This window comes from Neovison vison, chromosome 1, assembly GCF_020171115.1.
Source record: "Neovison vison isolate M4711 chromosome 1, ASM_NN_V1, whole genome shotgun sequence".
Classification (NCBI taxonomy): Eukaryota; Metazoa; Chordata; class Mammalia; order Carnivora; family Mustelidae; genus Neogale; species Neogale vison.
In genome coordinates this window covers 271,610,423-271,635,794 of record NC_058091.1, presented here as the reverse complement: position 1 = coordinate 271,635,794, position 25,372 = coordinate 271,610,423, and the positions used below count along the sequence as shown (strand labels likewise).

At 49.5% G+C, this 25,372-nt stretch overlaps 1 protein-coding gene across 1 annotated transcript in view; it reads left to right on the top strand.

The window, feature by feature from the left end:
• Nucleotides 1–5,577: 5,577 nt before the first annotated feature.
• GALNT10 (polypeptide N-acetylgalactosaminyltransferase 10) overlaps nt 5,578–25,372 on the top strand; it is a 212,837-nt gene continuing 193,042 nt past the window's right edge. The window contains exon 1 of the mRNA XM_044230885.1: nt 5,578–5,759. Within this exon, the coding sequence (XP_044086820.1) occupies nt 5,601–5,759 (159 nt within the window). The 5' untranslated portion in view covers nt 5,578–5,600. The remainder of the gene's footprint in view (nt 5,760–25,372) is intronic.

The window sequence follows — 25,372 nt, the reverse complement described above, 5'->3', positions numbered from 1 at the left end:
ATACTAACAGTGAGAGTATCCTGGGGAGCAAAACAGATAAACACAAACAAACAACATGATCCCTGTCCTCATTGGGTTTATAATCCAGTGGAGGAGGCAGATATCAATCGTCCAGGAACCATAAACACTGTGACTGCTAAGGAAAGGCCTTGCTAAGAGGTCACACAACTGGGGAACTTAGTCCGTTGAGAAAGCTAGGTGGGCTTCTTCGAGAATGTATGCGGATCTTGATGATTTCCAAGGAGTAGAAGAGCAAGAAGGCTTTGGGTTTGCATCAGGCATAGAAGTCCAACACCCAGAGCATCTTAGGTTTTGCTTAGGGTCAAGCAGACCTCTGTCTTACCATCTTGGAAATTATATCATTAAAGGGTCATGATGATCCCCATTTCATGAATGAGGAGACTGAGGCTCAGCACAGCTAACTGACTTGACCAAGGTTAAAGAGTGTTTGAGGTGGACTGAGTTGCAGACCCACACCCCCTGGCTTGCCGCTCTGTTCCATTTTCATACCCCGTCAGCTCAGGCCTAGGCCAGACCAGCCTGAGGGGATAGCCTTGGACAAATGGAGTCAGCAACAAAGGACCCTAAGAAAGCCAAGGTGAAGACATCTCATTAAAAATGTTTTCATATCGTCATCAGGGAGGGCGAGGGCCTGCCCCTATCACTTCTCTTCTGGTTGACCCTTCTTACGGAAGTGGGTCTCAGGGGATCCCAAAGGATCTGCCTGTTACTGATGACAGGATGGCACACTGAAAAGGAAGCAAGAGCATAAGCAGCTCATTGAAAAAAAAAAGAAGAAAGAAGAAAAGGAAGCAAAGATGGGAAGATGGGGGAAGAGAGGAGATACTCACCATGCAGCAAACATTGGTATGAAATCCTTTCCATGTGTCAGGCATGTATGGTGCAGGGTTTGGGGATAGAGCAGGAAAGGAGCAGCCAAGGCCTCTGCTCCATGCAGCTGATGCGTGATCTGGAGGAGCTCAATAACAAACAAGTGAATACACAAATAAATAAATTATGGCCTAGAGGGATGAGCACTGTGAAGAAAACATAGCAAGATGTAAGGTCGGTGGGCGCCTAGGTGGCTCAGTGGGTTAAAACCTCTGCCTTTGTTTGGCTCAGGTCATGATCTCAGGGTCCTGGAATGGAGCCCGGCATTGGGCTCTCCGCACAGCGGGGAGCCTGCTTCCCCTCCCCCCAACACTGCCTCTCTGCCTACTTGTGATCTCTGTCTGTCAAATAAAGAAAGAAAAATCTTAAAAAAAAAAAAAAAGATGTAAGGTAGGCAACTTCAGGTGGGCCATCAGGGAAGGTCTCTGTGAGGAGGTGACATTTAAGCTAATATCTGAAGAATGAGAGGGAGGAGTAGTGGAGGAAGATTAGGGAACCAGCATTTCTGGCAGAGATAAGGGCTAATTCAAAGGCCTTGGGGCTGGATTGGGGAGAGTAGGGTCAGAACCAGGAAGAAGGTGTGGCGGCTGGTTTGGAGTGACAAGAGAATGATAGGAGATGAGATTGGAGAGGCCCCAGCCAAGGGTAAAGATTTAGCTGAAATCCTATTAATCCCTGTCTTCAGTGTTCCTCGCTGTGCTGGGCTTTTATTTCAGCCAAAGTTACTAATATCTTCAGATGGGTGTCTGTGGTAAGCCCTTTATGCACATCATCTCATTTAATGCCCACAATAGGCTTAGGACAGGTCAGTCCAAAAGTAACCAATCTTGTTCTATTTCAGCTGGTGACCAGATCAGTTTTCCCAGAAAAACAGCCAGAGCTAATAGGCTGCCTACATGTCTCAAATGGTATGGTCTGAGTGGGATAAAGCCCTAGGAGCTCCCCCCAGCATCCCCACACTGTAGAAGGTGATCAAAGAGCCCTGGGATTAAAGCTGGGTTCATGGGTTAGAGTTTCCATTGAAGGCTGACGGAGCTGGTATGCAGCTTTGATCAACAAGTCACTCGGTAAGACACAAGAAAAAGCTCAAATCCAATTTCGTACAGACTCCTCTAGGGAGCTGAAGGACGAGATGAGGAGGAGAGAGACACTGAAGATTTTCCAGTACATGACTTCAGCTGCTATGCTCTACTCATCCTGTAATTATTGAGCACCTATTGTGTTTCAGGCCTGGGAGGGGCCATAGGTTAGCTTTGTGTGGTCTGAGCAGGAGTATGAGCTGAAATCCATGTGTCCTGCCTCAACTCCTGTTGCTTTGGCTCAGGGAGAAGGGGGACTTTTTTTTGCAGATTCCTCTGCTTGGAAGGAACACCAGTTTTCTGATTTCCAAAAAAAGAGAAGTATGTGCTAGCAGCAGCAGAACATACTGTAAAGGATACCTGTTCTAAAGAAAAATGCAGCAAATGGAAATGGGGTGCTCTTTGATATTTTGGATCCGCTGGTCAGGGAGGCTTTCTCCTAGGCAGAAAATTTGGTCTGGTTCCTGAGAGATGTGGGGGAGAGGTTTAGAGGACAAGATTGCTAGACAATGGCACAGCAAATGTGCAAAGGCTCTGAGGCGGTATCATCAGCTTGGTGTATTTGAGGTATGCAGCAAGAAGACCAGTGTAACTAGAAGGGAAGGAGAGAGAACAAAGTCTAGAAATTGGGTCAGATCATGCAGGTCCCCATGAGCTATATGGTAAGGATTCTCATAGATTATTCTAACACACAGGGAAGTCCCAGGCAGCTTCCCAGGAGCAGAGTGTGCCTTATGTTTATAAAAGGACCACTTGAGCTGCTCTGTTTCTAGCATTGTGCTTTTGCTGTGAAGGCACATACGAGAATTTTGCAATATTATCTTCACCTCTAGGAACTTCCTTTTTGTCAGAGACAGATGGAAATTCAATTCTGTAAATACTGTGTAATCAACTGCAGTGTAAAAAGCATAGGGCTCTTACTAGCAGGATTAATAATGCTAGCCAAAAGGTGGAAATGATCCAAAAGTCCACACATGGATGAATGGCTAGACAAAGTGTGATATCTACATACAATGGAATATTACTAAATCTTCAAAAGGGATGAAAATCTGATACCTGCCACAAATGGATAGACCTCAGAAACATTATGCTGAGTGAAGTAAGCCAAACACAAAAGGACATATATCGTACGATTCTACTTATATGAAGTACGTAGTTAAACTCATAAAGACAGAAAGTATAATGGTGGTTGTTATTGGGGATTGAAAGGAAAGGAAATGAGGCATTATTGTTTAACAGGTACAGTTTCAGTTAGAGATGATGAGAAAGTTCTGGAGATGGATAGTGATGATGATGCATAATGGGAATATAGTAATGCCAATGAATGGTTTAAATTCTAAGTTTTATGTTATGTATATTTTACCACTGAAATAATTAAAAAAAAACATTTTTAAGGTATAGAGCTAAGATCTAGGGATAGAAGAGGGAGCCTTCTAGGCAGAGGCAGGAAAGGACCTCTGATGATAGCAAGAAGGCAAGTGAGCTGGGGCACAATAAAGAAAGAAAAGGTGAAGGCTCTTCATATATGGCCTTGCAGGATCTTGCAGCTCCTTATAGAAATCCACTGGACAGGGAAATCCATGTGAAAGCATGGGAAATCCATGGGAATCTAATGGGAATCCATGGGAAAGCAATGGACAGATTGGAGCAGATGGGTGATACTAACTACCCGTTGTTAAAACCCTGCTAGTGGCTTTCTTTAATGAGTCTCCTTTGCAAGCCAGGGTAAGAAAAGCACTTACTCCACAGGGTAGCTAACTGTGGGCATTAAAAGAGGTAATGTGTGTCAAGGGTTTAACATGGTGTCTGGCACAGAGTAAGCCTTCAATAAAAGGTCAGCATTACTGTGACAGAAATTCAAAGAAAGACAGCAGCCCTCTGAGGATAAGTTTTGGAGGAGTCCGTGGAGGGGTAGCAGTTCAACTAGATGTGGAAGGATGAACAAAGATTTCCATCAATATAGATGTGGAAGAGGAGCAGGCTTTCAGGGTGGAAGGAACTTCCTGGACAACAGCACATAAAGAAAAGCAACCAGCAACATGGCAGGGCAGAGGAGATAAAGCAAGGAGTGTGAACTCTGGAGCCTAGGTGATGGAAGTTCTTAAGGTTTTGGAGATGCCCAGATCCGAGCTGTAATTTCAGCACAATAGAGCCCCCATGGCTCAGCCTGAAGCTGGAACAACGGCGAGGACGGCAGCGTCCTGGCTGAGGACTGAGGGACTAGGTAGGAATGGGGGTCAGTGGTTGGGTGGGAGACGCAGAGAATCCAAAGGACACAGGTGGGGGTGGCAAAGAGAAAGGCATCCGAGAGGGTGCGTCATCCCTGGCCATCAGAGAGGAAGCAATTAAGGGAGAGCACTGAGGAGCCACAGGCATCACCGTCGGAGACCGCTCCGCAGCCGTTCACAGAGCCCAGGCAGCTCGACTTCTCCAGAACCCTCATCGCGGTTACAGACACACTCCCTCGCCTATCGCAATTATGCATTTAATGTTTCAGCACCCGGATGACAGGGCTCGAATCTGTTTTCATTTCATCCCGGTGCCCGGCACAGTGTCCGGCCCACCTAAGACATTCACTAGTGGTTTGCTGAATAGCTGAACAGGAGACAGAAACCGACAAGAGTTTTCGAGAAAGGGCTCCAGGAGCTAAGCACCTAGAAGTATTTATGGGAGTGGAGGGCATTCCAACGCCAAGGAGACTGGGCTTGCGTGCGAAAAGCTCCAGCAAAGCTCCTGCAGGGAGGCTCCGGTCCCCTCCCGCCGCTTTGCAGGCACAACAGACGGGGGTAGGCGGGCGCAGCACTCCACAGTTTACAAAGGGCGTTCACAACTAACGCCAGGAACTCCGAGAGGAGGAAAACTGGGGGCCCGCCGCAGACCCGTGCACGTGGAGCACAGTTACGGCTCCATTGCACGCCCGGGACTACCGAGTCCCCGGGACAAAGTTGGTCCCCAGAGCGGAGCCACTCCCGAAGGGTGGGCAGCCACAGTCCCGAGCGTCCCGCCGGGCTCGAGCACTATCTGCACACCCCCGTGGGGTAATCCGCAGCAGAGCTTGCGCGCAGAGCTTGGTGGTGGTGGGGGTTGGAGGGCTTGAGGGGGGCGGGGGGCGGTCCCCGGCGCGTCCGAGCGCGCGGACCAGCACCTCCGCTCAGCCCATACCAGTTAGCGCCCAACTCGCCAACTCCGGGACTTTCGCAAAGCTGCCGCGGGCGGGGTAGCCGCGGAGGAGCGGACCGCACCATCGCGGCCCGAAAGGGGGAAGCGCTCGGCTCCGGGGCCCCCGCCGCGCCGGGGCGGGCGGGGAACAGCCGCGACGAGGCCGGGGCCCGCGGCGCCCAGACTTCAGCCCCCGGGCTGGAGGGAGCGGTGCGGGGCGCGAGGCTCGGCCGGCTCAGGGGCGGCGGCGGCGTCGACATCCTCCCCTGTGGCGGCGGCGCGGTGGCAGAGGCCGGCTCCCCGGCCGGCGAGCGGCGGAAGTGCCGCGGAGTTGGAGCGGGGCCGGCGCCGCGGCAGCTTCTCCTCGCCCGAGCTGCTGCCGCCGCCGGGCGGACGGGCGGACGGGCGGACGCGCGGAGCCGGGGGCCGTGCGGCGGGGCCGGCGGGGCGCGGCGGGGCTGACCGGCCCCGATGAGGCGGAAGGAGAAGCGGCTTCTGCAGGCGGTGGCGCTGGTGCTGGCGGCCCTGGTCCTTCTGCCCAACGTGGGGCTCTGGGCGCTGTACCGCGAGCGGCAGCCCGACGGCACCCCCGGGGGATCGGGGGCGGCGGTGGTCCCGGCGGCCGGACTGGTGAGACCCCCGTTGCTGTGGGGGGTGGGAATACTCTCTCCCCGTATTCACCTGGAGGCTTCGGTTCCTTCCTCCACCTTTCCTTTTCTGCCTCCTTAGTGTCAGCCCCTGAGACTCTTCGGTTCTTCCCATTTTGGGGATTGGGAACATTGAGGCTCAGAGAGGGACAGGGATTTGTCCAGGGCCCCCGTGTCAGCCAGAGGCAGAATCAGAACTAGAAACCGACACTCCTGTTGCTCAGTCTGGAAGGTCTGTTTCTTACCTTAGGTTACCAACCTCCTTTCTGTCCCTGTCTGGTATTCCCTTTCCTTCCAGCATCTTTTGCTTTTGTAGAGTCCTGTCTGCATTCCTGTATCCCAGGGTGACTCCTTCTTCAGGAGCTGCCGGTCCTTCTATTTAGTGTCCAGGTCTTTTCTGCTTTTGTCCCCACCTGCTGATCCAAGATTGCCTCCTCAGGTCAGCCCCTTTCCTGTTTTCCCATCTGCACAATGGGACACCTGACCTCCCTCCTCTCCTCATTTGTTTACCCTCCCCTCTCCTCTCTCTCTCCCTCCCTCTTTCCCAGACCTGTGGGTGCCTTGGAGGATACAAAGATCATACTCCCCTTGGAGCTTCAGGTCTAGGGGGAGGGAGGAAGCTCTTCTTGAAGGACCTCCTGCCTTTGACCTTCTGGGAGTCCAGAAGTGGGAGTTCTGGTGGAGGGACCCCCAAAATTTCCCAGAGGCTATTTGTGCACCGTGTGACCTGAGGATGGAACATCAGGTGCCTTCCGTGTCCCTTTGCAGAGTACCCATGATCCCGTTTGAACTTGTCCAGTTTGATTAGGTGCGTTGTTTCTTGCAGCCAAGACTAGGATCTTAATCGTTCCTGCTTCTGAACTCACCCACACGTGTGTGTGTGTGTGTGTGTGTGTGTGTGTGTTGTGTCACACATATAGACTCATAGCAGAAAGCTTTGTCAGAGCACTCCTGCCTTCCCAGCTCCTGGCTCAGTCAGTATGAGTGAGTGTATACATGCTTGAACTGTTTCTCGCAGTGGGACATTTCAGGTTTTCTTATGGCATTTCTTGGTCCCATGGGAAGTGGATAACTTGTCCATCGGGGTCAAACTTGACTGATTGTTGGCAGGATGAGGGAAGGAACTGACTTTTGAGGTTGATGTTTTTCTCTCTCTTCCTGGTATCAGGCTGCTGCCTGGGCAGCCTGGCATCTTGAGCACAGAGGGAAGGCTGCTTGCCATAGGAATGACCAATATGAGTACAGCCTGTCACTCTGGGAATTGTTGCAAACTGTCCTGGAAGGCCTTGGTGATCTTTTTGGTAGATCTCATTGTTTGGATATTAAGCTTCTTCAACTCCTTCACTAAACCCCTGATTCAAACCCTGAGAGACATATTAGACCTCTTTCCCTTAAATTCTGTATGCATATGAGTTTTTCCTTCATGAAATTTTTCTTCTGTTCTTACCCTGTCCCAGCATCAGGGGCCAGAGGTCAGGGTTCTGTCTTAGCACTACCTGCAACTTGATGTGTTTGTCTTTGATCACCTCTCATCTCCCTCTCTGAACCTCCCTTTCTCCATCCGTAAAATGTGGTTATTGGTCCAGGTCCAGCATTATGATACCATCAGTGAACCAATGAGGAGTACAGTGGCCACTTGTGCCTTTCCTGAGGGCTGGGGTCCCTTGTAGCATCCCTAGCAGTGGGGGCTCCATACTGGACACAGCCCCAGGTCAAGGTGGGGAGTGTCCTGCCTGAGCACTAATTCTCCTTTAGAATAGCTGTAGCTAGTTCTGAAATAGCTCCTGACATTCTGCCTCTGCCTGAAGAAAGCCCTCGTATTTCATTTGCCGTGAATGCCAGAGACGTCCTGATTTTCATTTTCTATAGACCCAGATGTGTAGAGAGAAGGTCAAGGTTAACTGCCAGTTTGGCTTGAACTTTCAAAGTAAATTACTCACTTGTGCAAGAGGGAATTGATGGAGTAAGGCAGCCTTTTGGGCGAACAGATCAGGGAGCAACAGCTGGGCACTGCTTAGAGCCCTTAACTGGAATGGACAGACAGGCTCATCTGCGAGGGTCTAGTTCTCACTCATTTCTTTTGCCCTGGAATATCACGAGGAGGAGGAAGAAGACGTGAAAGGGTGTGGTGGTGGGTATGGGGGCTATGGATGGCTTATCCTTGCTTTAAAGAAACTCGCCTTGCTTCCTGGGAGTAGCAGAAAGGAGCTGTTTCCCCAGTGAGAAGCTCTGCTAGATGCTGTAGGATTCAGCATTCATCTGCTGCCTTTCAGGAATACTCTGCCAAATTTCCACACAGCCACTTTTTGTGTCACTCTCCTGCAGATGCACAGCACCAGGCTTGGCCCCCAGTCCCCTGTCTGAATGTCAGCTGGCCTTGAGGGAGGAGGCTGAGTTCTCAGAGTGATGGTGTTCTGTCCCTCATCCCAGGGGGCTGGAACATGCGCCGAACACGTCAGCCTGCTCTCTGGGAAATCTGGCATCTTGAGCGCACAGGGCTCCTTTCGACAGGGCTGAACAGTTCGGAGCTCACCTTGTCACTCTTGTGATGTTGAGCATCATCCCAGAGCACCTTGTTGCTCTTTCGGGGAGAAATAACTGCAGAGGCTTTGGAGGAAAGTCTGATAGGACTTTATCCACATGCAAAATATGTTCCCTGTGGGTTTGAGGGTTAACATACCCACTGTTAGAGCAGTCCTTTAACTCCTTGACTTCTCCCCTGGATTGAAGAATAAAGAGTTTCAAGTTGTGAGCATTTATCGTCTGCTAAAAACTAAGTCTATAGAACTGTCCTGCTGGCTCATCCTAGGTATAGCTCTGGAGCTGGGTAGGGCAGCTGATTTATAAAGGACACATAATGCTTTTAGGATTTCAACATTGAGCTGGTCAGACAGCTGGCTTCTCAGAGAGTTGCAAAACTGAGCAAGAAAAGCCAGTCCTGAAGCCATCTTCATTCTATTTATTGATTTATTTAAAATTTAACTAGAGCCATCTTCATTTTAATTTAGGGGTCCCGCTCATTCCTAGCCCCAGTCTGTTTAATGCCTTGGTTTGATCCTGCAGTCTGTTTCTCATTCTAGACCTGGAAACTAGCTGTCAAACACCCATGTTAGGAAATGTGATGTAGTCTCCTCCCCCATTTCAGAGCCATAATCTCTTGTGAGAAATGACTTCATTGGATAATAGCGACTGTGGAATGGAAATTGGTAGGATAATAGAATACCAGTGATTTTAATTTTCAAGTATTAAGAGTTTTTCTCATTGTGTCAGAACTGAACCTTATTCTTAGAACGTCCAGAAATCAATACCTTCCCTCTCACCCCACCCCTTTTTCGTCTTCCTTGCGGCACAGCCTTACCCATCAGAAAGTTAAGCACCATAGAAATGTAGCCTTGGAATGATTTCTTTAATTTTCCACGGAGGGGCTGGGACCCTTTATCCTGCTAATCTCTTGTCTGTCTGCATGCCCAGCTGAAATCTGATGCCAGTGGGGCTGGGTTGGTTTGGGGTGGTTTCCCTGAGCAAATCTGGCTCCCTGCATTCCTTCTGTCATCCTAGGTTTGTACACTCCTTGGAGCCCAGCTAAGGAAGGCCTGGGGACAGAGGCTGGGGTTCTAGTCCTCTCTCCTGTCCCTGAACTCCCCGTGGGATCTTAGGAAAGTGGTTTAACCTCTTTGGTCCTTGATCTCTCAACTGTAAAGTAAAGGTTTATATTCAGGAGAGGGAAGGTAGATTTGTATCATAATGGTGCCCCCCTCCCCTGGCCAGGGCAGACCTTGCTCACTAGTTTCTTTCCCACTAAGCCCCGACTTGGCTTCAGACTGTTTCTCCACATTGCTACCCAAGTGGAGTTAATGGCATGTTGAAATTTATTTGCGACACAGGGAATAGATCTTCCGTTAGGATGTTTCCAACTTGAGCTTCCTGGGGCTCCATGAGTTTGTTTGGAAGCACATACTGCAAAGGTCCAAACAGTAGAAGTATGTTAAAACAGGCCTCCCTGTACCTAGGTTGTGACACAGCCACTACTACTTAGGGATGTGTGTATACTCTGAGGGTGGTCAGTCTTTAATCTGTTGGCACCAGTGGCACAATAACAAATAAGGGAATCAGGGATGAAAACGCAAAGACCCATTCAGAGATAACCATCTAGCTTGCTGATCGTACTTTGTACACAGTTGATTCTTACACAAGGACAGCATCAGGAGCCCATCACTGAAAAACACCCCCGAGGCAAACTGGTGGCTCATGATGGTGTTTGCACTGGGTTCTGTATTTTGTATATATCCTACCCTCAGCATCCCATCTAGATATCCTGGCTTCCAGGAAGACTGAAATAAGTCTTGCTTCTCAGAGAACCTCTGTCTTCCCGCCCAGTGCAGTGGGGAAAGGAGGTTCCCTGTACCTTCCTGAGTTCCTTTGGCCAGCAAGTGCATCATGGCCTCCCCTTCCAGAAAAGTCTTGAAGGAGGAAACGCATCCTCTTCTAGAACGTAGCATAAGGCTTGATACTTGGAAGACGGTCAGAATGTGTTTGCTGAATGATTGAGATGTGTCGGAGCTTCAGAAGTCATCTCGTCAGCCTCCTTGTTTTGTAGGTGTGGAAACTGAAGCCCAGGAGAGGGGAAATCTGTTCTCAGAGCGGGTAGTGCGGATCAGAACCCGGTTCTTCTCCACATCCCTGCTCTATTTCACCATAAATATTTTAACCCCCCCATCCCAATAATTGATCCTTCTCTACCATTATCCCACATTAGTCAAGATCATCTGTCCCGGTTTTGGAACATGATATTTATTGCCCAGTTATTGGCTGGAACTTATCTGGCTTTTTTGCAGATCCATTTTTATACATTTCTTCCCAAGTTTTTATAGCATTAAAGCAAGTAAAATGAATCAGACTTTAAGGTGGCAAAGGGATCCGACAGGGAAATTGAGGAAGTAAATGGGTGCATCGCATGCGGCATCATTACCGCCACCTGTGGCAAATGGCCCTCATGTTAGCTGAGGAACCACTTTGGATTCTCTGTCACTTGTAAGTAACAGAATGGGCTGAAATGAGTAAGGGGATATATTAGCTCCTGTAATCATGATGGCTTCAGGTATGGTCTGATCTAGAGGTTCATGGCCTAGACTGAGCCCTTATGGTAGCAAAAAGTGGTTGTAGCTCTTTCCGACCTCATATCCATACCCAGATTCTGGAGGAGAGAGTCTGTCTCTTCTGGTAGCTTCTCTACAAGAGAGAGGGAACTTTTTTCCCCTCGAAGTGCTAGCAAGATCTCTTTAGGTATTAACTGCCCAATTTAGATCTAATATGCTCTCTAAACCATGCACACTTGTCAAGAGTGTGAGCTTTGCTGATTGACTTAACCCACCCTGGAGCTAGGGTAAGGCTCGGGCCAACCGAATTGTACGAAGAGCAGTTCCCAGAGAAGAATCCGAGTGCTTTTGTGGGGAGGAGGGGAAATTCAGTCTAGGGATAAAGACAACAGGTGTCCATTCCAGAACCTCTACTGACCTAGTGTCCCAAGCTGTCACTACTGGGGGAATCAGGCTTGGTCCCTGAGGTAAAAACCTCTCGGCCATTGTGGACTCAGCGTTGATCACTGTACCTTCGGTCTGAAGGTCTGTGTTCTCATCCCAGCTCTGCCATCCTTTGGCTGGGCTGTTGCACTCTGGGAGCCTCACTGTCCTCCTGAGGAAAGCTGGAAGGTAGAGGCTTGCCAGTGAGGAGTAGAGGGCTGAGATAAAGTGTGGTTGAGAGCTGTCTTTATTCAGTCTTGCCTGTGAGTTCTGCTGCTGCTTTCCTCGCCCCCCCCTCAGACGTCCAGAGAGCTGCTGCCCACCCTCCCTGTGTGTGTGTGTGCGCGCGCACACACACACACACGTACGTTCAAAGTCAGTTCATTGAAAATTTCTCTCAAGCTGAAAAAGAACTTCTGTCTCTTCAGCTTCGACTTTTTTTCTGCCTGGCCTTCTTAGCTGGAGGAGGCGGAGTGTTCATACTTTGGAAGCTAGAGGAAGCTAAACAATTCAGCTTGCTGTGGTGGGTGGGTGTGTATTTATGAGTGTGTAGCTTTCTCTCCATGTGTCTCTCTCCTCTCTCTCTTATCTTTGGATGGTTCCTGTTTGCTGCCCTCTGCTGAGTGTAGATAGGAGAAGGAAGGGAAAAAAGCAGGCCCACGTTTTCCTTCCCTTTGGTTTTGAGAGAATTCTGAGCTTCGGATGCTGGATTTTCTTCTGTTTGCTTGGGTCATAAAAGCCCCAGCATTAAATGACACTAATAAGGATGGTGATGGTACAGATGACAGGGAGAATGATGAGGTTAATAATCGTCATCATAGCAGCTACCATGTGTTTGGCACTTACTCTGCTAGGCAGTGGACTAAGAGGCCCTTTACCTGTACATCTTGTTAAATACTCCCAATTAGAAACAGGCAGGAATGAACGAGGGAACCAGGGCTCACAGAGGTGTGAGTGCTGGCTGGATGCGTAGCCTGTGCAGCCTGTGGTTGTGGAGCTGGTGTTTGAGCCTACAGGTCTCTGACCCAGGGCCTAAGCAGGACAAAGGACCCGTTTCCCACCCTGCCCTTTCATGTGTTCCTGCAAGGCTGCTAGGGGAGCCCTGACATCTGAGCAGATGGGGAAGACTACTGTTCTAAGACTGAACCTCTGCCGTGGCTGAGGAGCAACCCATGAAGTCAGTTGGTGGTGGTGTGACCTTGACGAGGAACCCTCGCCCAACCCCCACTGAAGCCCCATTGGCAGAGGGACTCCCCAGTCCTCCTAGATTGAGCCGCTCTGAGGCAGTGTATAGGACTCTAGTTTTAGAGCTACACTGCTTGATTCAGATCCCTATCCTTGGGCAAGTCACTTGACCTCTGTGCCTGGATTTCTTGATCTGGAAAATGGAAACAGTGTTCTGTATGTATGTGTTGAGGGGGGTTCTTTCGGTGGTTGAATGAATTGTTGCTGGAAGCTGAGCAGTCTTGCTGCTGATCAGGGGTGGGAAGGAAGGTGTGTCTGCACAGGCTGCTCTTTGTACCCCACTCCCCCCCCCCCACTCTTTGGAATCTGAAGCAATTATTGAGGGTACCTTCCCACTTCCTACCCTAGGAAAGAACCCAGCCCCTCTGCATCCTTCTAGGAAGTATTCTTTGCCACCTCCAGGAAGTTTTGCTTTTTTTTTTTTTTTTTTTAAGAGAGAGCTTGCATGCAGGGGTGGGGGGGTGGCGGGGGACGGGAAGAGGGAGTGAGAGAATCTTAAGCAGGCTCCACACCCATTGTGGGGCTGGCTCTCAGGACCCTTGAGATCACGACCCAAGCTGAAATCAAGAGTCGGATGCTTAACCCACGGAGCCACCCAGGCCTCCCCAGGAAGTCTTTTGTGGTCACTCCAGCCCCCAGGAGTTGCTCACTGGTCTTAGGTCCCCTGAGCACTGATCTTATCATCTGCCCGCTTAGATCAGATGACTTTCTAGAAACGCAGGGCCTTGTGCTTCTTCCTGTGGCTCACTCCTGGCACCTGTCAGGCTGTTCCTTGTCTCTCAGCCTCCACCCACGCTGTTCCCTTGCTTCTCATATCTCCTTCCCTGCCACCAGGCCCCTAAGCCTCACTCACCCCTGCAGGGGCAGCCTGCAGTTAGGTGGTCTCCTAAAAGGGCCCAGAGCCCCTTACATAAATGCATCATGCAGTGTAATTGTTTTTATTTAATCTGTCCAGAGTGTCGGCTCCCGAAGGCAGGGACTAAACTGTCTCAGTCACCCACTCTTGTTTGCCCAAAATATTTGCTGAGTGACTGAAGAAGCGAGGGAGTGGATGTTATGGCCGGTACTCAGTAACTTTCTGGCTGAGAGCAGGAAGCTTAGCCTTGAAGAACGGTTCTTTGCGGGTGCTTCGCAGTCCCTGGGGAGCCTGTTAGTGGGGACTCCAGGGCTCCTGCCCAGGGAGCACGATGGGACCAGTCTGGGGTGGGCCAAGGATCTGCGTATTTAACAAATTCTGTTGAGAGTCCATCCGGGAACTCTTCGCCTTTCTGCCCACATCTTCAACTCGCCAGCACCCCTGGGAGGCAGAGCTCACCTTCCCCAGGGGCCAACTCCATTCTCCCAAGGAGCGCTCTGGGACTGCCTTTGAGCTTGTATTCCTGAGGAGTGTGTTTATTTGCAGTTTCCCAGGTTGGCAAGCAGTCCTCCCAGAGGGCTCTGTGGTGCCTGCTATTCGTGGCACTCTGTCAGGTGCCTGGAGTTGGGGAACCGGGATCCTGGATCCTGGATCCGGGATGGGCGGAGCACTTTGAAAATTGCTCTGCCTCAGGCCAGGAGGACTCTCTGGGTGTCTCATGTTGTGTTTTCCCCGATGCCTGTGATCTGTTGCCCTTCTGGGATGGGTGCTCTGCCCTCCTGCCTTGGGGGCAAGGAGGAGGTGCTTGGAAGTAGGGGTTGGGGGGAGTCCTGAACCAGGGCCTCCCTGGGAAGGTGTGGCATTAGGAAGGCCTCTGCATCTCTCCATTGAGCCAGGAGTGCGGGACTGGGCACAAGCTTCTCTGATCCCAGGCCCACCACTGGCATTTGCTCGCTCACTCGGTTTCCCACTCGGGACTTCAACTCCAGCCTGATCCTAAAATGAGCACAGTGGTCACTGTTCCACAGTGTTGTGAGGATTACAGTAACGATGAGAAAGCTGAGGTGTAGAGGGGTCATGGACATACCTAGGGCCACACAGCTAGGAAGAGATGGAAACAGGATTCCAGCCAGGTGTCTCATTCCAGCAGAGCGCCTGGCCCCAGGCTTCCTTCTGCTGCCTTGCCACCTGCTGGCCCTATGACTCTGGGGGAGCCTCCCTTTACTTTCTTCCCCAGGACCACACTTGCTCCCTCGGGCAGCCTCCCAAGAGCCCAGTTAACTGGGGTTGAGTGTGTGTACGAATCTCTCCTGTGAATTACAGATGCCAGCTTCCTCCGAGGGGCTGAGGGGCCGGCTGTGAGGCAGAGGGTGCTGGTGGGGGCTTCTGGAGGAGGGGGTTTCTTAAAGGGAACAGGTTGGAAACATCTGGTGGGGGAATGTGTGTGAGAATTACTTCCTGCTGCCGAAGCACATTGTATGTGCTCAACTGAACACTGTTATTTTAGTGTGTTTCCTCCTGAGTATTGATCCGCGTCAGCGGCTGACAGTGAAAAAATATATATGCATGTCTATTTGTGATATAATAGGTTTCTAAATCTGGCATCTAACTAGGGAAGAGTTCGTGATCATACCTGTAGTAGGATTCCTGGTCATTTTATTGACAATAATCCTTAATGACTCTCTCCCTCAGAGAACTTCATTTGACCTTTGTACTTTTTTTTTTTTTTTTTTTTTTAAGACTTACCTATATGCTTTAATGGAGGTGCAGGCCAGATACAGCCATCCATGTGTCTCCCATGGTTCACCCAGGGTTGGCCCACAGATGGATGGGCATCTTTATTTAAAAAAAGAAAAAAACAAACAAAAAACTTTTTTTAAAACAAAATTTTGTTTATTTATTTGAGAGAGAGAGAGCAGGTAGAGGAGCAGAGGGGGAAGGGAAAGGACAGGGAAAGACTCAAGCAGGCTCCACACTGCACACAGAGCCCTAAGAGGGCTTTGATCTCATGATCTTGAGATGGTGAGCTGAGTGGAAACCAAGAGTCAGCCGTTTAATCAGTGGAGCCACCCAGGTGCCCCAAGGGCATCTTTATTTTTAAGTGTTGGAAAGTTGTCCCTACTTAACACTGGGATATATCACATTTAAAAAAATTCTCACTTCTGGCTTATGAGAAAAAATGTGAAAGTCTTGCTGCTGGGCCCGGTGTCACAGAACGTGTCTGGAGCTAGGCCGCAGTTGCCTGCTCTAGACAGGCCTCAGCTCAAACCTCGGTTCTTCTCCCTTTCACATAACCAGCCTGGCCTCTGGAGGTTTGTGAGTTTGGGACCCCTCCTTTCTAACCTTTGTCTACTTTGTTCTGTTGATGTCCCCGGGGAGGCACAACAGGGCTTATGACCCCACTTTACAGAAGAGAAAACTGAGATTCGAAGGGCATAGGGACGTGCGTGACTAGTCACAGAGCCAGTAGGTGGAGGCTCGTCCTTTCTGACTCTAAGCCTGATACACTTTTTGGTGTGGGGGAGAAGATAGTTACTTGGAAATAGAAACATATAAACCTTAGGCTTTTGAACAAAGTCACTTAAGTTTATATCCGGATGATTTATATTCCAGCTCTGTCTGAGCCCAAGAACCATTCACCTTGTTTCTCTGTGTTTTTAGGTATTCTGAATTTGAGGGCTACCCTGTCTGACGAAGTTTGCTCCAGCTGCGTCAGGGGCTGCTGTAGGTTTGTTAGAAATGATGAGAGCACAAAGCCCACTTTGTTCTCTGCCTTGGGCTTCCTGGCATGTCAGGAAACCCCAGAACATGCATTCTTGTTACTGCCGGAGTGTTGGGAGCCTAAAGGAGAGGAAAGACAGCTTTCCAGCAGGAATGGCACATGCTGCATTCCCTTGTCTGAGGAGGCCTCAAAGGCCTCTGGGGGCATTTCTGGAAAAGAGAGGTCTTGTGTGAGGGCTCTGAGCTAACTGGGTGAGGCAGTTCAGCTGAACACAGCCACCTGTGTCTATGAGTACGGGACCCTTTGCTGGGGGCAGGGTTGGCTGCAGCTCCCCTCCCCCTGCCTGCTTCAGGAACCTCCTTTAGAGGTTCCAGGTGGCTGCTAGTGTGGCAGTAGGGCATGCATGGGGTATTGAGCACAGAAGGTGTGGCAGCCGGTCCAGAGCTGAGAGTTTGCTCTCTGAGCCCTGGCTCCACAGCAGTGACAATAATGATCATTAGTTTATTGAGTTCTTGGTGCATGCTATGAACTGGGCTCTTCTCGGTTCTTCAGCACGGTATGTGCTCTTACTGTGGTCCTTTCGCAGATGGGAAGGCTGATGCCCAGGAAGCTGAAGCTGCTTCCCAGACCTGCAGGGGAAACAAGTGGTGGGACTGTGACTCAGGTTTCTGACTCTAAAACCTGTGCTCTTAACTACCATGCTTTAGTGACACCATGGCAAGTCGTGGAACCCCTCTTGACCTCCATTTCCTCCTTTGTAAAGTGGGGATTGTGTTCCCGGCATGCCAGAAGAGTCCAGCTAAGAGGAGTGGTCGGTTTTCAGACTTGCTTGTGCCCCTTGCTCTGGGCACTTGTCAGACAGTGCTCTCGGCTCTGTTCTCTTTCCCGCCGGGGTAGGCAGGTCTCCTCTGTTCTGGAGCGCCAGGGTTTCCCTGAGGAGGAGTTCGCAGGGTATATGCGGAGTGTGCCTCCCTCCCCAGCTGGGATCCTGGCTGGGCTGCTGCCCTTCCTCTCCCCTGGCAGTGGGAGGCCTGGCCAGGGAACAATGGGGCACATTAAGAAGGCTGCCAGGTGCCAAGCCAGAGGTATTGAAGGGACATTTGATTAGTTTTAATCCTAATTGTCAGGCTTTTGCTCCTTCTTTGAGGAGTTAGAGGGGAAGGAAGCTGGAATGGCTTTCCTGTCTGTGTGGTTCATGTGGGCTCTCCTGCTTTGGGAGTGAGTATGCCTCTTCCATTCCGGTCCCCCCTACCCCCCTGTCCTCAACCCTCTCTGCTCTGTGTCCGTCTGTCTCTCCCTGTTACTATGCTGTGTGTGTCTCACTCAGCAAGTGATAAGAGATGAGACTGAAGAATCCCTAATTCCAAGGGGCTAGCTTTCATCTTGCCCCATCTCCCCCAACCTCATCCTTGCCAAGAGGTCAGCGGTCTTTGGCTTGAACACCTTCAGTGAGAGGAAACTCACTCTCTTAGCTCAGCAGAGTCTCAGGTAATCTGCCATGGCTCAGGGAGGCTTAGAGGATTTCTTGAGTGCCCACTATCTTTCTTTTCAGGCTCTTCTCAAATCTTTCCTTTCCCAGAAAGTCTTCCCTGATCTTTCCAGTTAGAATTAATATCTATCTCTTGCAAATGCTTATAGAATTTAATTTGTCTAGCTTTAGCGGCACGAATGTTATAGTGCTATGTTTTGCTGTTTCTCTAGGCAGAGGAAAGTAATGTTGAAGGATCTTTCCCAGTAGGACAGCCCGTTGGGTGAGGTTCCAGCTGGAGAGAAGGGATTGCAGAGAGCTGCCATGTGGGCCTGGGCTTCCTCCTGTTTCTAGAAGGTCCATCTCCAAACTTGGCCAGTGTATGTTATGTATTCTTTCAGTCCAGAGAATATGTTGGGCTTCGTGGGCCATATGGTCTCTGCAGCGACTTCTCAACTCTATCGTTGTAGTGTGAAAGCAGCCAGAGATAATACATTAATGAACAACTCTGCTGGGTTCCAATAAAACTTTATTTGCAAAAACAGGCTGCAGACTGGATTTGGCACATCATGGTTTGCTGACCCATGTTCTAGTCTCTTCCCAGTGGAACAGATGTGTTTAGTTGCTATGTGACCTTAGGGATGGTGAGGTCCTTCTCCTAGGACCCCATCTACCATTAAATGGATGAATGCAATGTTATGGGTTGAATCATATCCCCTAAAAAGATACGTTGCAGTCCTAACCTCCATACCTCAGGATGTGGCCTTATATGGAAATAGGGTCGTTGCAGATGTAATTAGTTTAGATGAGGTTATGCTCGAGTAGGTGGGGCCTCAATCCCATACCACTGACCGGGGTCCTTACAAGAGAGGAGGCACTTCGAGAGACAGGACCGTGGGGAGACTGAGGCGGAGACCAGGGTGATACTGCCTGCAAACCCAGGAACGCCTGGTGCCCCCAGCAGCTAAGAGAGGCACAGGTGCGTCCTCCAGAGGCTTTGGAGGGAGCATGGCCCTGCCATCACCTTGATTTTGAACTTGTACCCTCCAGAACACCGGAACAATATGTTTCTGTTGTTTTAAGCCACCTGCTTGTGGTGCTTTTTTATGGTAGCCCTAAGACACACATGCTTGGACCGTTTCCCATTTTCTCATCATATTGTTTCATGGATGTGCGTGAATGTGATGTTGTGTTGTGTTTGGTTAGAGGTGGATAAAACACTCTGCAAGGCAGGCATAATTGTCATAATCTCTTCCAGCTACTTGGATTCCTTTTTAATTCGTGGAAAAATCCTCTTTTCCTATGGAGGATTAGCATATTACCCTGCACGTATGTATTCTTTAATGCCACTCTCCTTATTAACAGATCAGCCTCTTTTTAAAAAATTCTTTAACTTAGCTATTAGCCTGGAATACCAATGAGTAAATACTTGGTGCATACTGCCTTTCATTTAACTGTATTATCTTTCTTTTTCTGAGTTTCAGGTATAATGATTTCAGTCATTTCTTTTTGTTTTGGGTCCCAGCTTAATTGATTTGGGGGCCTACTATGTGTTAAGTATAGAAAACAGCTCCTGCCTTCAGAGGGCTTTTGGTCTACAAGGGGCCTGGACAGGTTCTCAGTGATGTATGCACAAGGCAGGGCATATTAGTACTGAAGGAGGGGTCAGCCCGGTGTTGTGAGATACTCTGGGTGGGGGAGCAGATCGCATGGGTTGAGGACATCTGGAAAGTAGTGACTTTTAAGGTGGCCCTGGGGAAGGAGTGAGGCCTCTCAAGTAGCAGAAAGCAGGGAGCCCATTCTAAGAACAGGAGTAAGCCAAAGTCACTGAACTTTCAGATGTCTGTTAAGTAGCTATAGGGAGGTAGGGCCAGAGCTCTGGTGGGAGGCTGGGAGGCTGGGCAGGCTGGACTTCTGGAAGTAGGGAAACCACAGACAGGTTGTTTTTTTTGTTTGTTTGTTTTTCTTTTTCTTTTTAAAAGATTATTTATTTATTTATTTGACAGAGAGAGAGAGAGAGAGAGAGAGGCAGACAGACAAACAGTGAGAGGGAACACAAGCAGGGGGAGAGGGAGAAGCAGGCTTCCTGCTGAGCAGGGAGCCCAATGTGGGGCTCAATCCCAGGACCCTGGGATTATGACCTGAGCCAAAGGCATAGGCTTAACATCTGAGCCACCCAGGTCCCCTAAACCCCCGCCACGGTCAGTTTTTACACAAAAGTCCATCTGAGCAGAGGGGCCAGATCAGAAGGGTGAATATGGCAATGTGGGAAGCACTGGGGGCTGCAGGCCAGTTTGGGGGATATACAAGTGGAGGCAGAATGAGTCCGTTCATTTGTGCATTATACCCTGCAGTGGTCCAGACACCGTACCAGGTAGTGAGGACATGAAGAGGTGTAACCTGCAGCTTTGAGCATCAGATACTCATAATACAAACTATACCACGCAGGCTACTTTTGCCAGGCACAGTGTGAAGCACTTTATATAAATCTTCATAGCAACCCAAAGGTACACACTGTAATAGCCCCATGTTATAGATGAGGGCACTAAGCACCAGCAAGAGGAAATGTTGCACCCAAGGTCGCAGGTTGGTCACTGATGGAAATGCAGGGTCCTGAGCCTTACCACTAACCTTGACTCCATACACCCAGCAGGTCATTCAGAATAGTACAGTCTCCTTCTGAGGACTGCATGTGCGGGTTCTACATGAGCACATAGGAGAGCAGATAAACCCAGGTGGGCTGGGTGGGTGGAGCAAGGAAAGGCTTCTTTTTTTTTTAAAGATTTTATTTATTTATTTATCAGAGAGAGAGCGAGCGAGCACATGCAGACAGAGTGGCAGGATGAGAGAGAGAGAGAGAAGCAGGCTCCCTGCTGAGCAAGGAGCCCGATGTGGGACTCAATCCCAGGACCCTGGGATCATGACCTGAGCTGAAGGCAGCGGATTAACCAACTGAGCCACCCAGGCGTCCCACAAGGAAAGGCTTCTTAAAGGAGGGAATCATCACCTAGGCCTTTGAAGGTGACTTAGCCAGGCAGGGAAAGGGTTAGCTGTGTAGTGGGGAGTGCAGGCATTTTCAGCAGTAGGGACAGCACAGTCAAAAGCCCAGAGTGGGGAAAACAGCATGGCATATGCAGGGCCTTCCAAGTTCAGTGTTGCTGGCCCCTAGAGAATAAAGCCAGGAGGGGACTTGGGAGAAGCTGGAATGTAGGTAGGGCCAAGTTCACGGACTGGACTCTGCCTTGTGGTTCCTAGAGACCTGAAGGGTATTGGGCAGAGAAGTCTTATGACCAGATTTGCTTTCTGACAGGTCCAAGAGTTGGAGAAGATCCAGGAGGTCATTTTGTCAATCACTGTCAGATGGCTGCATGTGAGGCCAGATGACATAGAGGAGCTCCCAGGACAGGATTCATGAGGCCAGTGCACTTCAGCAATGGGACATGACTCAGAAGGCTCAGCCTGTAGTTTAGCCAGTGTTTGGGTCTGTGGTTCTGCTTCATTCAACATGTCATTTATCCAGCAGATTTTGACTGAATACTGAACGTGCCCAGACTGGCTTTCTGCTGAGCACTTGACAGTCCAGGAGGAAAAGACTTGGGGTCTGTCCTTGAGGACCTGCTGGACTACTAGGCAGATAGTTCCCGAGCAGTGGGATGCAAGCAGCCGGCGAAGTGGCCATGGGGCCACAAGAGCATGGCAGAGGATGCACGGTAGGCTTTAGAGGGATCTCCCTTGCCCCTGACCTAGCTCACTTCTAGGCTTATAAGGCTGCAGGTTTGCGTGGACTTGAATCCCAGCTCTGCCCTTCACTAGTTTTGTGACTTCAGAACTTACTGAATCCTTTGGTGTCCTCTGTTTTAAAATGATCACCATAGGGGCACCTGGGTGGCTCAGTGGGTTAAAGCCTCTGCCTTCAGCTCAGGTCATGATCCAGGGTCCTGGGATCGAGCCCCACATCAGGCTCTCTGCTCAGCAGGGAGCCTGCTTCCTTGTCTCTCTCTGCCTACCTCTCTGCCTACTTGTGATCTCTGTCTGTCAAATAAATAAATAAAAATCTAAAAAAATAAAAAATAAAATGATCACCATAATAGGCCCTACCTCAGGAGATAATTACCAGTTCACATTCACAAAGCACACAGAATAGTGCCTGGTGTATTAGAAGTGGTCCATGGATGCTGATGTTCTTTTAGGCCCAGAATCCCTTAGCCCAGACCCTCTATAGGAGGCACAGTTTTGGAATTATGTTAGTCAGGGTCCAGTCAGGAGAGAGAAACCAGTAATATTATAAACCAGAGAGAGAAACCAGAGTAATCTAAACACAGAAAATTTCATATAAAAATTATCACCTGTGACAAGAAATTGCAATAATGAAGGATTGGCTATCACGAAGTAGAGAGCGCTCTAAGTATATTCTAAAGAACGTGAAAGTAGCAGAGAGAGGGGCAGCCTCTACGGGTAGGGCTCCCCCCACTCCTGTTGAGACAGAGTTTCTAAGGAAAATTCCCCCAGCTTGGGGCTGAGATAGAGCACTCCCAGAAGAGGCCCCCAGGCTGTGATCTTGGCTTTGCTGGGAAGGGCACAGGTGTGCTGACGGAGTGGCAGGGAAGCCGTTATGGTGGCACATCAGTGAGCTGTGCTGGGGACGCTCATCGTGGCGAGGGGCCTCACGGAAGGCCCTCCGCTGCAGCATGGCACACGGGAGCGGGTGTGGAGGGGGAGCTGCTTGGTGCTGTCGGGCACTGCAGTGGGACAGTGGGCAGGTTGGGCCTGCTGCTCTAGTCCCGTGCTAGAGAAGTTGTAACTGAACGTGAGTTTGCTCCCTGGTGAGTCACAGATGGGAAACTGTACCAGGGGGAGTTGTCGCACAAAGGAAACTATATTTGTGGTAGATAAGGAGATCCTGAGGAATAACTTCCAAAGCTGGAAGTGACTCCATGAGCATGGACAAATGGGTTCCTTTCATTTAGGGTTAGGATGAATATTCACCATATATAGAGGTGGGCACAAGGTTGCAGATACACCTTAAGGAAACAGGCTTTATATACACTGTATGTTATGGAAATGAGGCTTGTGCTCCTCCTTGGGGAAGATTTTAGTGTAATGAGGTAAAGGCGGTGGTCAGTCACTCCATGGGTCACTCCGTGGTCCATCCACTCAGGCACGAGTCAGAAGGGGAGCTGAAATGGGTCTGGGTGGTGTGGGCCTCCAGAGCTCTGTTGGACGGTCATCACTGCTTGCAGCATGTTTCGGTTTCCATCACGAGGTGCTATACCCCTTGGGTCTTTTGCCTGAAATAGGAGATAAGCTGGAAAAAAAGAGCTTAAGGAAAAATGTAGGACAAAGGCTGTACAAGCATGTGAGCGGTAAGGTTAGGTCCTGGGGTCCAGCTGGTGACAGAGTCATCGTGCTGCCTGCCTGGTAAATACATCAGAACCAGGATGAAAAACAGAGAAACAGGAGAACCCTTCCTCCTGCAGTGTCTCTCCAGCATCTTCTACTGGTCACTGTCATTACTATTACTATCATGTTATCTGGCGAGGGAAAAAGGTGTAAAGGGCCCAGATCCCTTTTCACACAGCAGTCAGTGAAGGGGGATTTGTGGTTTAGAGGCAGTGAACTGCTCAGTGGCACAAGAGTCTTTCTGATTTAGGAAAGTTGATACAGCGCATACACTGTACTATTAATAGCCCCAGTAGGACCTCTGGTAGGTCCCCATAATCATAACACACTTTTTCCTGTGGCAAAAATATAAGGATATTCACACTAAATGGTAAGTAAAGACTATAAGTGGCTTCATGTGCATTCAGGCCAGGTTTTGTCACAGAGTTATAAAAAAAAAGTTATAAAACAGAGCTTTTGGGGGCACCTGGGTGGCTTAGTTGGTTGAGCATATGACTCTTGGTTTTAGTTCATGTCATGATCTCAGGGTCCTGGGATTGGGCTCCGTGTTGGGCTCCCCACTTGGCAGGGAGTCTGCTGGTCTCCTCCTCTCTGCCTTCTGGCCCTCCCCTGTTTGTGCACTCTGCCCCAGTAGATAAATATTTTTTAAAAAAAAAGCTTTTATGAGACTGAACTCAAGGCTAAAGGATTGTTGCCTCGTGTTCTTTTCATTACCTTTCTCCGCACAGCTGTCAGAGTGGTCTTTTTGGAAAATGTACATTACGCCACTGGCTAAGATAAAGACTCAACTGTACTCCAGGCCCCCTCCCTTCCTATACTACCATCCCCGCCCCCCCTGCCCACCATTCATGCTGACCTTGAACAAACCATCTTGCCGCATGGAGCACTCTTTAGTTGCCCTGCTTCTCCAGATACACACACACACACACACACACACACACACACACACACGTGTGCACAAATGGCTCAGTTAACACTGCCCCACCCTTCAGATCTCAGCTCAGGGGTCAACCTCATGAGAGCCTTTGCCCCTTCTTTGCCTCCATCCCCCAGCCCTCATCCCAAATGAGGCCTTTTTTTCTTTTTCTTTTCTTTTCTTTTTTTTTTGAGGACTTTTTTTCTTTAAAGCACATGTCTTAGTTTGTGATCACACAAACTTAGTGTGATTACTTGATTCATATGTCACACTACGAAATGCTAAGTGCTGTGGGGATAGTGGCTGTGTCTGTGTTTGCCCCTCGTGATTTTATCCCCAAGGCTTTACACAATGCCTGGTATACGGCATATTTGAGCAAGGAGAAGATGAGTGGACAGGCCTGGATTGGATCCTGAACCAGGAAAAAAGGAATTTGCTGTAGAGGGCGTTATGGAAACAATTGGGAGAATTTGATTATGAACTGTCCATGAGAAAGCAGTATTGTATCAGTGGTAAATTTCCTAACTTTGGTGTCCTTATTTCTAGGAAATGCATCCTAAAGAATTTAGGAGTAAGGGGTTATTAGGGCTCCACCTTTCTCTCAAATGTTTCAGGAAAAAAATTAGAGTTTAGATAGATGGGGGGGAGAGGGAGAGAGAATACTAAGCCATGTGGAAGACAGTAATAGCAAACGTGGTTAGAAGATATGTAGGCATCCATTATGCTGTTCTTGCACCTTTTCTGTAAGTTCAAAGTTACTTCACAACATGACATTTTAATTTTTTTTTAAAGATTTATTTATTCATTTATTTTAGAAAGAGAAAGAATGAGCACACATGCTTGGAGGGGTCGAGGGAGAGGGAGAGAGACTTCAAGCAGACTCCCTGCTGAGCCTGGAGCCTGACACGGGGCTTGATCTCACGAACCCAAGATAATGGCCTGTGCCCCAATCAAAAATGAGGTGCCCAATTGACTGAGCCACCCAGACACCCCCACAACACAACATTTTTAAGAATTCAGTGAATAGAAATAAATGAACAAAAGAGAAAAGGGATGCTAGGAGGAAGACCCTCCCAAGTGAAAGGCAAAGGGGCAGGAAAGGGCTTGGCTTCTCTGGGGTACTTTGAGGGGGCTGTGTAGCTGGTGTGTGGTCCTGGGGCTGGGGGTAGGGTCAGCTGGGACTGGGGAAGGGTCAGCCGGAGCTAGGTCCGTCATCTGGGCCACTGGCCCGTGCATGTTTTGAGGGTGTTTCGCCAGCCTTAGCTACAGTCGTCCACTTTCCTCCTCTGTTTCCCTGTGGTGGTTACTGAGCTGAAGCCTGAATGGGTGAAGTCAGCCCATCTTGGGTCTTCCATCTCATTTCTCTTGTGGCTTAATATTAGGGAAGCTTTCATCCAGGTATTAGGATTACTCCTTCTACCCCCACCTGCAACTTTCCTGTTGTCTGTCTGTTGTTTAACTCACCACAGG